General features: G+C 49.2%; 1 protein-coding gene across 1 annotated transcript in view; it reads right to left on the bottom strand.

The window, feature by feature from the left end:
• Positions 1-2895: 2895 nt before the first annotated feature.
• The window catches only part of Adamts17 (ADAM metallopeptidase with thrombospondin type 1 motif 17), a 289908-nt gene continuing 280320 nt past the window's right edge, over positions 2896-12483 (bottom strand). The window contains exons 20-21 of the mRNA XM_051206509.1: positions 5617-5794; positions 2896-4328 (exon numbers count right to left, since the gene is read on the bottom strand). Coding sequence (XP_051062466.1) covers positions 4162-4328; positions 5617-5794 — 345 coding nt within the window. The 3' untranslated portion in view covers positions 2896-4161. The remainder of the gene's footprint in view (positions 4329-5616; positions 5795-12483) is intronic.

Here is a 12483-nt window from a genome sequence, read left to right as displayed (position 1 = left end):
GTGTCAGGGCAGAATAGGGCATGAAAACCAGTGAAGAGACTACAGGGCAGCAAGGAGACAGAACAGGGGCAGGGTTCAGTGTGGTGTGGCCTTGGAGCACACTGAGCACTGATTCCCTCTCAGAAGTAGGACCAGATGCCACCGGATTTGTGCCTGGTAGAAAAAAAAATGAGAGCTTCTGCTGGGGTCATTTGCAGAATGGGTGAGGGAGTGAGGAACACTGCTGTCCCTGGGTGCTCTGTGTCTCTAAGATCAATCAATCAGCCTCCCCTATGGTCCTGACTTGTTCCTTGAAGTCCCGTGGCTTGTGCATCTCCTGTTGTGTGCTCTTCTAGGCTGGTCTGCATAAGAGAACTGTGTGGCCCCAGAAGGCCGGCTGCTCTTCTGTGTTCTGGACTGTTCTAGTAAATGCTTACGGATGGTGGTGGTGGGGCATGCCAGCTTCATAGAACAAACCAGAAACACTGAGGCTATTCAGTGTTCAGATAAACCCCTTGCTCAAATCTCTGCTCCCCCCCACCCTCCTCCATTGGAAGGCTCAGAGGAAGGAGAAAGTTCTCCCAAGGGGCAGGTGAGAGATGGTCTCAAGTGTGCATACTACAGGTTTTCTGGAGCTGGGTGTAAACACAGTTTATAGAAGGAAGTATAATCTACAAATCAAAAAGGTAGAGAGGGTATTCACTTAATCTGACTGTGGTGTTCTGGTGCTAGAGCCTCTGGGAGGTGATCAGGATTAGACAGGGTCATGGGGTAAAGCTGTGTCCTGGCAGCTTCATAAGAAGAGGGAACAGGGCCAGAGGAAACACACAAGCTCGCTCCTTTCTCACTAGCTGATGCTCTGTGCTGCCTTGGGACTTTACCAGCAGGGAAGCCATTATCAAATGGAGCTTCTTGACTTTGGGTCTTTTGAACCCTGGTCCAAAATAAACTTTTCTTTATAAAGTTACCTGCCTTGGGTATTTACAATAGCAGTGAAAATTGGGTTGGTAGATACAATTGGGAGCGGGGGGGTGGGGTGGGTGGGGGGGTGGGGGGGTGGGTGGGTGGGGAGGGGTGGGGGAGCACGATGGCTTTGAAAGGCTTTTTAGTAAGCAAATTGTTCTTAATTTGGTGCACACTTTGGATGCTCTTCCAACCTCAGTGGGGGTATCTTTCTCCCCACTGAGATGGAATACCTGTCTCCCACCCCAGCTGTGAGACCCTTGCCTCCAAGCAGGCCCAGACAGGCTCCACATGATTGGTCCAGTTGTGAAGATGGTGTATGTGCTCTGTCCTTGTCCTCTCTGTCCCTGTGCTACAGCCACTGGCTGGGCTAGCAGCACCGAGTTGGGGCAGGAGGTCGGTTGTTGGGGGAAGTGAGCATCCACTGTGGCATGGCCAGGATTTGTGCTCAAAGCTCTGTCATTTACTCCCGCACACTAGCCAGGTGGCTGTTCCTCACTGGCAGTGCCAGACCGTGATATACTCAGGCAGGGAGGAGGGCTGGGACTGAAAAATTTATTAGCATTCCCTTGGGGATGCAGACCACCACCAGCATTGCATTTACTAGTGATCTCTCTGTGGTCACAGTTCCACACAACCCTGTGTCAGGCACACCAGGCTACTGCCACAGCAGGGAACGGTAACTGCCCCCTCTGTCAGCCCCGAAGGACTGGCTTTTGTCTTCGACTTTGCAGAGAGCTTAAAACCGGTACGGAAAAACATTTTATTACACATGCTCAACTTGCTTCCAATGAAATGATGTTTTTCACGTATGGTGGCATCCAATGTTTGTCATCTATTCATTTGTATTGTTCAATAACCAAAAGTAAAACAGAACAAGACAGACCCCACAGGCACAGTCCTGAATGTAAGTTAACTAGTGGGGACTACATACATTTGACTTTAAAGTGGATAGAGAGCGAAGGTGAGGTTGCCACCCAGGCTCCTTCCCTGTGTTCTGCATCTATGAGCCACAGACAACCGCCAGTGGTTTGTCTTGCACCAGTACGAACAGCACCTTAAGATTGTGACATGCTAGTGACATCTGTGTGACCATGAGGGAATAGCACGTGAGTGGCAGTGCAGGTTTAACACAGACATGTCACCGTTGTGGTCCCAGAGCTTCGATGGCTCTGGGTAAGACAGAATGAAAGTGTCATTGGGGGGGGGGTTTCAAAGTGGCAATGCCAGCATTTGCCCAGCATTTGCTCAGAAAGTGCGTGCACATGGCAGGGAGCACTGAGTAGTTTAACATTAATGGTGTTGGGGCTCCTTCTGGGGACAGATGGCGGTGGGGCATCAGAGGCACGAGGGACAGTCACCCATGGGGACGTGCTCACACTTGCTCTGCCCAGGTGGCCTCCTAAGCCCCACGAGGACGATGTGTGGCTTCCTGAGCTGGCTATGCTGGCACTCTCAGGGCTCCCTGGCTCCACAGTAAGAATGTCTTTGGGCAAATTAACAAGATGCTGGGCTGAAGGGAAATTGACAGCACCTTCTCCCCTACTCCCCCCCAAACTCCCTGGAATCTGTGGGTTTTAGAAACAGGTTGGGGAAGCAGTGTTTAGCATCTCACCAGGGCGATGGTTTGTGGGTTACTTCGTCCTGACAGTTTCTCAGAGCACCTAAGGAGGTTTATCAACACTCCTTTTCAGTTCAAGTGGGACCATATGATTCCCTGCCACCCCTACCACGACCCTGTGATGGGCTAGTAAAATTAAAAACAAAAACCCTAAACTAAAATAGAAACAGCACCAATAAGTCAAAAAGTACTTAAAGATGATCCCATCTGACACCAGGAGAAGATGGGCCTCAAGGTAGTTCCAAACATAAGCACCCAAGAAAACCCACCAAGACATGAAGCAGCCAGCCACCTGCAGCAGCCAGGTCTGCTCTTGGAGAGGTCAACCTGATCACTTCTCTGTACTTCTGGAGATAGAAAAGTTCTGTGGTGAAAGTGAATGCCTGGGGATGGATGGCAGGACCTTCTCCATCTTTCCATGTCACCTCAGGATGGGTCAGTGATGACAGCTGTGAACAATGATGATACCAGCCATGAGATCTTCATTAGAGGAAGGCTTGATGACCATGCAGCAATTTCAGTCACGTGGTGTTCCTCCAAAAGTCCTGGCACACCTGCCTTGTGCCCAGATACCAGGACTGACGTGTGTCCTCAGAGGTCCTGAACTTCAGCCTAACTTCAGAAGAAAGGCCAATGGCAATGGAAAGGTACTTGGCCAAGGTGCAGAATATATATAATGTGCAAAGCCTTATGGAGCGCTGGCCAAGTGGATATGCCTGGAGGCAGAGTGGGAGCTGGCATACCCCGAGGGAGCTGAGGATGCCTTTATGTTAGGAAGCAACCCATTTCATAGCACCTTGAGGAAAGGCTCCCCTGTTTCCCTGTGGGGTACACCACTGAGTGGCTTCCCAAATCTAGCTCTTCAGGGTGCTCCCCCACCCTGCCATATGTGGGGTGCGGAACTATGTGGCACTGGTATTCTTGTTGGCCTAGTCAGATTTCAACTTTCAGGGGCAAGATTTCTAAGGCAAGGCCCAGGATTTTGAGACTCTTAACGTTTTTGAGATGGGCAGAGGCCATGTCTTGATTCTTGTGCTCAGGCAGCATAGCCCTCTTCCAGAGAAGCCATTGTAGAAGCTGGTCAACCAGGACATTGCTGGCTTTCAGGATAGCGCCTCTCCTAATGTTATATCTCATTTCCAGGATATTTCCATAAAGCTCCATCAAGCTCGAGGAATTCAAATGTCAATAGTAAGCCAGGACAGAAGCAATAACACTCTTGCTTAAGTGCTCTCTCTCTCTCTCTCTCTCTCTCTCTCTCTCTCCCTCTCTAATTATCTGTCAGAGGTGCCCCCTTTGAGGTACATAGGATCTTGGAAGCTAAAATTATTTTCTGACTCTTGTGTAGTTTCTCCTTAGAAAGCCATCCAATGGCTGTTAACAATATATTATGTTCAAAGGACGAATGGCAATGCCAAGTCCACTCGCTAGTTCTATGCAACTGGAATCGAGGCAGCCTTATTGTGGGAGCAGAGGAATGCTTTGGGGGTCCTGGCTGCAGGGATGATGTGCTTTTGGGAAGGGTGAGGGCTCTCCACTCACTAACTGCCAGACCTCAGATTTTGAGTCAGAGCATTGTGCAAGCACTGTGCTGTACGTCATGAGCTTGGGGGAGAGGGCAGATGGCGCATCTTATTTGCGTAGAAGTCCCTACAGGTCTGGCAGCAGCGCTGGTACCACCGCATGTCCTGGCAGAGGTTCTTCTCTCGGATGACCCGGCAATATACTGTCCACTGGTCTCGTGTGCATTTGTAGGTCAGGGCAGCTAAGAGGACAGCGGGAAGAACACATGAGTGCCCAGAGATTAAAGCCTTGGTTAAATACACAGAAGCAACCCATGGTTATATCACTTTCTCTTACCTTCAAGTACACATTAGTCTTGTATAAATTCATGGTCATCTAGGGCTGTACAGATGCTACTTTCTCCTAAGGATCTACCTCTGCATCCAAGCCCTGACTGAGGTACTCCTGCTGCCTTTTCAGAGCAGGAGACACCAGACAGCTTGTTCCTAAGCTTGGGAAACTGGTTTATGATAGACCATACTGCTTCTGTTGCCATTTATAAAACTCAGTGACCTGGAGCAGTAGGCATTAAAGAACCCACAAAAGCGCGAAGTTGAAGGATAAACAAATAGCTCACATTTCTTTCAGGGTCTTAATCCTCTGGAGAGAAGCCTTACACATAGGAGGTCCCAACATGGGTGCTCCCTCTATGAGCTCAGCTGCTCCCCTACTCACATGGAAGCTGCTTGGAGAATCCTCTCTGGCAGCTATGGGGCCCTGGGTTGTGTGGTGGTGAATGCTGTTAAACCAATGGGAGCTTGGATCACTCAGGAGACAAACCTCTTGGCATGTCCATCAGGAATTACCCAGAGTGGTTAATTGAGGTTGGTAGACCCATCCTGAGAGTGGGGTGGGGGGGTGTACTATTCTGTGGCCTGAGGGTTTGAAATGAATTAAAAAGGAGAAAGGTAAGCATGAGCATTTATCTCTCTCTCCTTCCTGACTGCAGATACAATATGTCCATTTGTCTCAATGTTGGGTCACCAGAGCCTCCCCATGATAGTAGACTGTACCTTTAAATCATAGCCCAACAACCCCTTCGATGAGTCTCTTTTGTTAGGTGTTCTGTTTAGGTATTATATGGTCCTCATGTTATCCCATCACTGGCTGGACTACTGACACGCAAGCAGTCTTGTCTGAGAACCGAGAACCAAACTGCTTACACATGGACTATAACCTCTTCACTCTGTCTACGTGCAGTTCCATCAGGGCACAGGGGATCCGTGCAGATATCCTAGTGAACCTTTCCAGAAAGGAATATGGCTCTTCACCCTCCTCACATACAGTGGTCAGAATTGAGGCTGTCTATCCTCTTGTGTTGGCAGAAGGCTAAGTAGGATGCTCCAAGGATGTTCTGGGTGAGAGCCAAACACCTCTGAGCCTTCTTCATTCCTAGCAAATACTGGCCCCTCTAGTGCTCAAAGAAGGTGCTTTCTGGTGTACAACGGGGGCAGTGGCACCCAGAAACCAGGGACAGGGGACATACTCACCAAGGCGAGGGGAGGTGATGGTGTTCACATTAATCTTGTCATTGCAAACCTCCTGGTGGCACTGTCTGTAGGCTGCTGGCTTTGAGAGGGCGGGGCACTCACTGCCATGGCGTCCAGTCACCTTGTGCATGCACTGTACCACCCGGGACTGGAGCCCCTTCCCACACGTAGATGAACACTGTGAGAGACAGGGACAACCTGAGCTGAGGGCATATTATAGCCCTGCCATAAAGCTGCTCCTGGGCGGGTCATTCCCAAGTGCCTGCAATATCTGCAAGTCAAGAATGCTCGCTGCCTGCTAGAAGAGTTGCTTCAAGATGTCATGCTTACTCCTCACCAAAGCATGGACTGGAGCCCCTTCCCACACGTAGATGAACACTGTGAGAGACAGGGACAGCCTGAGCTGAGGGCATATTATAGCCCTGCCATAAAGCTGCTCCTGGGCGGGTCATTCCCAAGTGCCTGCAATATCTGCAAGTCAAGAATGCTCGCTGCCTGCTAGAAGAGTTGCTTCAAGATGTCATGCCTACTCCTCACCAAAGCATACACTGAATCCCTAGCCCCCAGTGGCTGGGACAGGCAGTTGAAGCTTTGACCAGTCAGTGGTTAATCTTGATTGCCAACTTGATGGGATTCAGAATTTCCATAGAAACGAATCTTTGGGCATCTTTGTGAGGCAATAGTGACTAGGTTTGGATGAGATGTGAAGAGCTACCCTCAGTGTGGGTGACACCATGCCGTGGGCTTAGAGGCCCTGGACTTAGAGGCCCTGGACTGAATGTGTTGAGCACCAGCATTTCTTACATACTGCTGCCTGGCTGTGGGTACAATGTAGCCAGCTACCTTAAGCTCCTGTCTTTTCCACCATGAAGGATTGCACCTAAAACCTTAAATATGAAGTTGTTTTTGTCTGATATTTTGTCACCACAACATCACTGATACACAGGTGACTAGGCAAGGTAAGAAGGGCAGGGCACCCAGGATAAGTTAGTGACCTTATAAGAAGAAAAAGACTAGAATGTTCTCACTACAAGATGGTTTCCTGCAAACCAGGGGACATCAGCCCCATGTATTGGTGACATTGGCATAAACACAACAGCTCTACCAGTCTTTAAAGCATAGCACAGCACACAAGTATGAGCAAGATGAGATACTTGACAATGACAGTGTCTTTAGCTGCAGCTACCACACACACACCATTTTCAGTGGTTAGAGTACAATCCTACTTAGGAAAGAATTGTCAACAGCTCATGCCTGCAGCCTCTCAGGGCTGCATGAGGAGTCCTTGGGCAGTGCCCTTGACCCTCCAGGCTTGTGAGCCCCTCCCATGTTAAGTGCACATGGTCCTGTCCCCCGATCTGGCCCCTTGGTTCTTCCTCTCTCCGGGACCCTGTGAACCATTTCCCCACTAAGTTGGTTTCCTCCCAAGTAAAGAATGACAGCCATGTGCACACCTTGTTCATCTGGTGTCCCCAGGGCCCCCACTTCTCTGATTTATGGGGTCCTGAGAACACTCTGCAAAATTTTAATACAGCCCAGGCTGCACAGCAGTCCAGCTGGAGTTAATAACAGCGCCTGGGGTAGGAGAGAAAGGGCCTGTCCTTAAAATGCTGTATGTGAAGAGAAAGCCAGGTGCGATTCTGACCCACATTTCCTTCCATCCCCCGGGAGTAGGCAGAGGGCCTTACTGGGAGGTTCTGGGGACTCCCAGGCTCATTGCAGGCATTGGTGCACCATTTTATCCAGGGAAGCACTGCCAACTAACTCCCTTTCAGAGAGACTTTTGGGAGTGGGGGCTTTACCTTCCTGTCTAACAAGCAGGATCACGCTTGTATTTTCACTTTAAAATGTAAACATTCAAGGGAAGGCTGCTTGGAATGATCAGCAATCTTCAAGTCTCAAATGAGGTGGGAAAGTACAGGCAGCTCCCCTCTGGGCCCCTGAGCATGTTCAAACAGCCCAGGCTCTCTTCCTGACATGCAAGGCTGGCTTCATGCCGGAGTTCTGTATCCCAGATACACCCACCAGAGGCTTCCAGCAGCGTGGAGAATTCATCCCAGCATCGCCAATGCAGATTTCTAGGTGCTAACCTTAACTTCAGGAGTCAGTACCAGGGTTCATGGGTGTCTGAGGGCTGCTGAGGCCATACTAGGAGGTCCCCACTAGTAGGGAGCCCTCAAACATGGGGTAGGTGTTACAGCAATGGGGATTTTAGGTGTGTCTTATAAGAAGCCAGGATCAGCTGCAGGGGTAACCTGGTGAGCTTTGAAAAAAAAAATCTTCATGTCTCAACCTCTTGATGTATCGGGGAAGGCCAGGGACATTGCTGTTTTGATTTTAAGCTCTCCAGGTGGTTGCAGTGGGTATCTGGTACTTAACATGAGTTTCTGTGCTCTGTAGAAATGCAAAGGCATCGTCCCATGAAGCCATCATGTATTTCTATCCAGCTAAGCAGAATTAAGTTAAAATGACATCCAGCTGCAGCCTGGACTGCTGAGTTTATGTATAGCTGACAGGTATTCTCAGACGGAAGCAGGGATGTCTCCCACTAAAACAACGCTTAATGTTTTTGTAAGAATTAAACTGCTCTGAGTTCAGGGGCAGCGAGGCATGCTTTCAAACATTTTGTAGCCAAAGCACTGTTTGGGAAAATGCCATTCATCTGAATAACCTTAACCAAGGTTCATTATGGGTCTTACAGAAGATGGCCCAAAGGTTAAAAAATGAAAGGCAAAAAAAAAAAAAATTAGCTATATACTCCTAAGTCAGGATTTCATTATTGCAAGTAGAGAGGGGTGGCATTACATGTATAAGGACCACTTACCAAAGTAATTACACCTACAGAATCCACTTAAATGAGGTCAGTGGCACTGTCAGAGCAGTCACACCAATGAAGAGCATGGCTCTACCATTGGTACGAAGCCATGTCAATGCAATGTCATACTGATTTGGAGCCATTCCATCAGGCGATGAAGAGTCAAAGTCATGCCAACCAATGCAAATGTATGGGAAGGTTTGTGCTGGGATGTCCTGAGGATACAGATTTCTCAGTGAAGCTAGATGGGATGACTGTGCATGTCCTGATAAAAAGCTAGACTGATGGAGCCCACAACACAGATACCCCACTGTGATACACAGAACTGCTATTGGATTCAGTGGTGAGTTCATAAGGTTCAAGAGAAAGAAAATAGCTCATGTCTAAATCCAGGCGCCTAAATACACAGGTTTAAATAATTAAATTAGGGCCAGTGAGATGGCTCAGCTGGTAAGGGTGCTTATTGCTGAGACCAAGGAGAGAACTAAGTTTCTCCCTAAGTTTCCTCTGACCTCCTTAGTATCCCAAATTAAGGGCTTCTCAGGAAATAAGAAGTAATGGTGAATTCCCACTGATGATCCTTGGGTGTCCCTTCCATGAGTCTTGTCTTGTTGGGAAGATCATCGGGTGAAGTTCATCATCATATCAGGGAGTGGCTGGTGGGGGACGGGCCTGTTGGTACCCCGCAGGAGTCTGGGAAATCTTGGGCCTCAATAAACATTAGAACTGTTATTACTATTAATAGCAAAGCTGAGGATAGAGCAGGCTGGCCAGGAGGCTGCAGGAGGAATGGCAGGAGGTGGTCCTCTTTCTTAGTTCCCTGGGGTTGTGGCATGGTCACCAGGCTCTAGCTCACGGTTGACCAGGCATCCAGAAATCCAGGAGCACAGTTAGGGACCATGTTGGCAGGAAGGGGCTGTTTCTGCATGGCACCTTTCTGGAATCCCAGGCTCAAGTTACAGACAACAGAGGCATGCTGTGAATTCCATTCTGTGGTCTCCCCTGAGGCCCCAGCCTTAATTAAACAGTGAGGAGACTTCAGTGTCTCCTGATAGCATCGGATTGTGCCGGGAGCCTCGCTGGGAAGCCATTTTTCAGGCTTTTACAATCTAAGCAAACACATCTATAAAAACAGACTGGGTCTTGTTTGAAGATTTCTCATGGCTGCTCTCCTCCCATTCTTTAGAGTGGCTCATTCCATCAGCATTTAATGCGACTCCCTGAGACTCCCTTAACTGAGACAGAAGTAAACCAGCCATAAATTCAGCAAGGAAAGGCTCCTTGTCAGGCTAAGTGAAGGAATCTCTCCACCCAGTGCCTTCGGGAGCAAAGACCTATAAAACATTCTGCTTGGTGACCATGCAGCCCAGCACCCTTCTGTGGCCCTTTCCCTGGGCTGGGAGGGAGAATCAAAGACCCCCCCCCCCCCCCCCCGAGGCAGAGGTGCCACTGCGGGGAAACAGTAGTGGCTTAAAGAGTTTATGGCTGGAGCTGTGGTTCAGCGGTAGAGCATTTGCTCAGCACGCAGGAAGAGAGAGACCCCCCCCCCCCCCCCCCCCCCGCTTTCATCCTCAGTCACAGCATGGTTAAAAAGAAAGAAAGAAAGAAAGAAACCCCAAGAAATAACAGCACTGCACCACCACTACAACAAAAGTCAACGCAGAGAGGCAGGAAGCAACAAGGGAGATTAATCCTGGATTTTCTCAACTGCTTTTAAAAGCAGATTACAAAGTGACAAAGAGATTTCTAGGTTGATGGACCCTACCCTTGTGACACTTGCAGCAGTAGTATTGATTGCTGTCTTTCAAACAACAGTGATTATAATAGCTATTAACACTGGGACCTGCCTGTTGATGGTGTACTGGCTTAGGGATGTTCTAGCTCTCCCCCTAATAGCCGCTTGGTCAGGCAGTGCTTGGAGCACAGTAGGTATTCATTTGTAAGAGATGAGGTGTCAACCTTTCAGAGGCAGGTTGTGAGCCTTGAGCCTTATGATGCCATGGCTTGACCATCCCCAGTAGGGAGAAGTCAGCACTCTCCCCCCCCCCCACCAAAAGGCTCTACCCTATGACACCCTCCAGGCAAGAAGGAACTTCTGTTCTTGGGGGGGGGGAGTTGTAAACACTAAATCCTAAGGGGATTTTTTTTCAGGATTTAACTTTAAAAATCTTGTGGTGAAAGGTATCCCATGGGAACTCATTTGGGGGTAGAGGAGTTCAGGTCAGGCTGCCCTGCCTGCCCGGGACTGTGTAGACTGAGGCAGGAAGGAGCTCATAGGGCAGCAGAGAGCCATTCCTAGTCTTTTGAGGGAATCTGGAAGCTAGCCTGCCTCTGGCAGGTTCTGGATAGGAGAGATGGAGAAGGAGCCCCACACCCACAATAGCTCCACCTTCTGCCTTCTGTTTGTCTGAAGGGTCCCTGGCTGGTGAAATGTCATTAGTTCTCCAAAGGTTTTCCTGACAGGTTTCCCTCCAGACTTGGCAGGAACAGCACAAACCTGCACAGCTGTTGAAACCTGAAATTGCTGGTCTGGACAATACTGAAAAATCTCCACCATGTTTGTGCTAACTCTGACATGGAAGGGAAAGTTAGACTCAAGCATGCACATGCACACACCTGCGCCCCCTTCTGCTCTGGAAGCAGCCTTTCATTCTGGCTTGGCTTGGCCCCCAGTGCCTCTCCTTCCTCTGAATTTGCAATCTGACAGCCCTGATTCAGGTTGAGTCTTTACAGCCAGGGAACCAGGAAGCATGGTGGCCCACTGATGGTCTGCAAGGGCTGGGAAGTCCTCAGGACTGGTGTGAGGGGTCTGCAAGGGTAGCGCTCAGTCCCTCCCTGGAGAGCAGAAGCTGCCATCATCACTGTCCTCTCCATCCCTGGTAGCGGGGAGTCATGCTTCCCCAGGGAAAGCTGCAGACAGGCTAGGAACCTATGTGAGTCTCAATTTCCTCATGTAGAATACTGGGATAGATGTTTGTGAGGGTCAAACGGAGTCACAAGAGTTGATGCACTTTGTCATGGATTCTACCCAAATAAGTCTGACCTTCCACCAAAGATCATCTCAGCATCTGGGATCACACATGTTTAATCTCGGGGTTAGGGAGGTATACAAGACAGGAGCAAGGTTCAGTATCAAGGATTCATTCTCCAGCCATACTGAGGATAGGAAGACATGGAAATCTCAGGATTCTCCAGGCAGCAGTCTGGGATTTGGTGGAACCAGGATCGCTTTTCAGTCTGAGACAGAGTGAGAGCTAATGGCCAGCTGCTTTGCTTTTCTGATCTTCAGCTTGAAGTTTGAACCCCAATATCAGTCTCTGGGTCCTGTTATTTATCACATTAGTTTCCATCTCACAGACAGGAGGGGATGGCTCCCTTTGGGGCTTTTTAGACATCCTGTAAGCCAGGCCAGCTCCTTGGGTGTGGGTGAGGGGATTTCACTGCTATGAGGGGGTCAAGTGTCATTTTGATCTTTTTGCTAGGAGAGGCAGATTTAACATGTGTTGGCCTCAAACTCAGGACAAATGGCTAATTAAGGTGTCCAGTTACCATATCAAAGTGCCTTCTGACCATCAGCCTCCCTCAGTCTCTCCCTATTAAAAAAGTCACCTTAGCTGACATACTCCACCCTCTCTCCTAAACTCTCCAGCCAGCAACTGGGCTGGGCCCCTTCCCCCAGCTTCTCTGATTCCTATAGAATCCTGCCATTTGGCTATTCTAATCTTTTGGTCTCCTGGCTTCTTGGTTCCTCTCTTAGCTTCTCTTCCTCACCTCCTCCTTCCAATGGCCTGATCCAGACTCTGAATTTCCTCGCTCATATCTACAATAAACCTTATCCATACCTAGTGAAGGGCTCTAGGGGGCCTGAGCATGGCAAACATGGCGCTGGCAGGCCTTGCCCCTCCTCCTAAGCCATAGATGACAATTCCTAAGGCTAGCCACCTAGGTCTATTTCCTTATTTGGCCACTTCCTCCACTTGAGGCTGATCACTGAAGTCCACCAATCAAAAGCCTCCTTTTGGCTGCCCCAATTAATATGCCCAGTTCAAACT

Source organism: Phodopus roborovskii, unplaced genomic scaffold (genome assembly GCF_943737965.1).
Source record: "Phodopus roborovskii unplaced genomic scaffold, PHOROB, whole genome shotgun sequence".
NCBI classification, from domain to species: Eukaryota; Metazoa; Chordata; class Mammalia; order Rodentia; family Cricetidae; genus Phodopus; species Phodopus roborovskii.
Note: the sequence above shows the minus strand (reverse complement) of the source record. Positions and strands in the feature narration are given on the sequence as shown.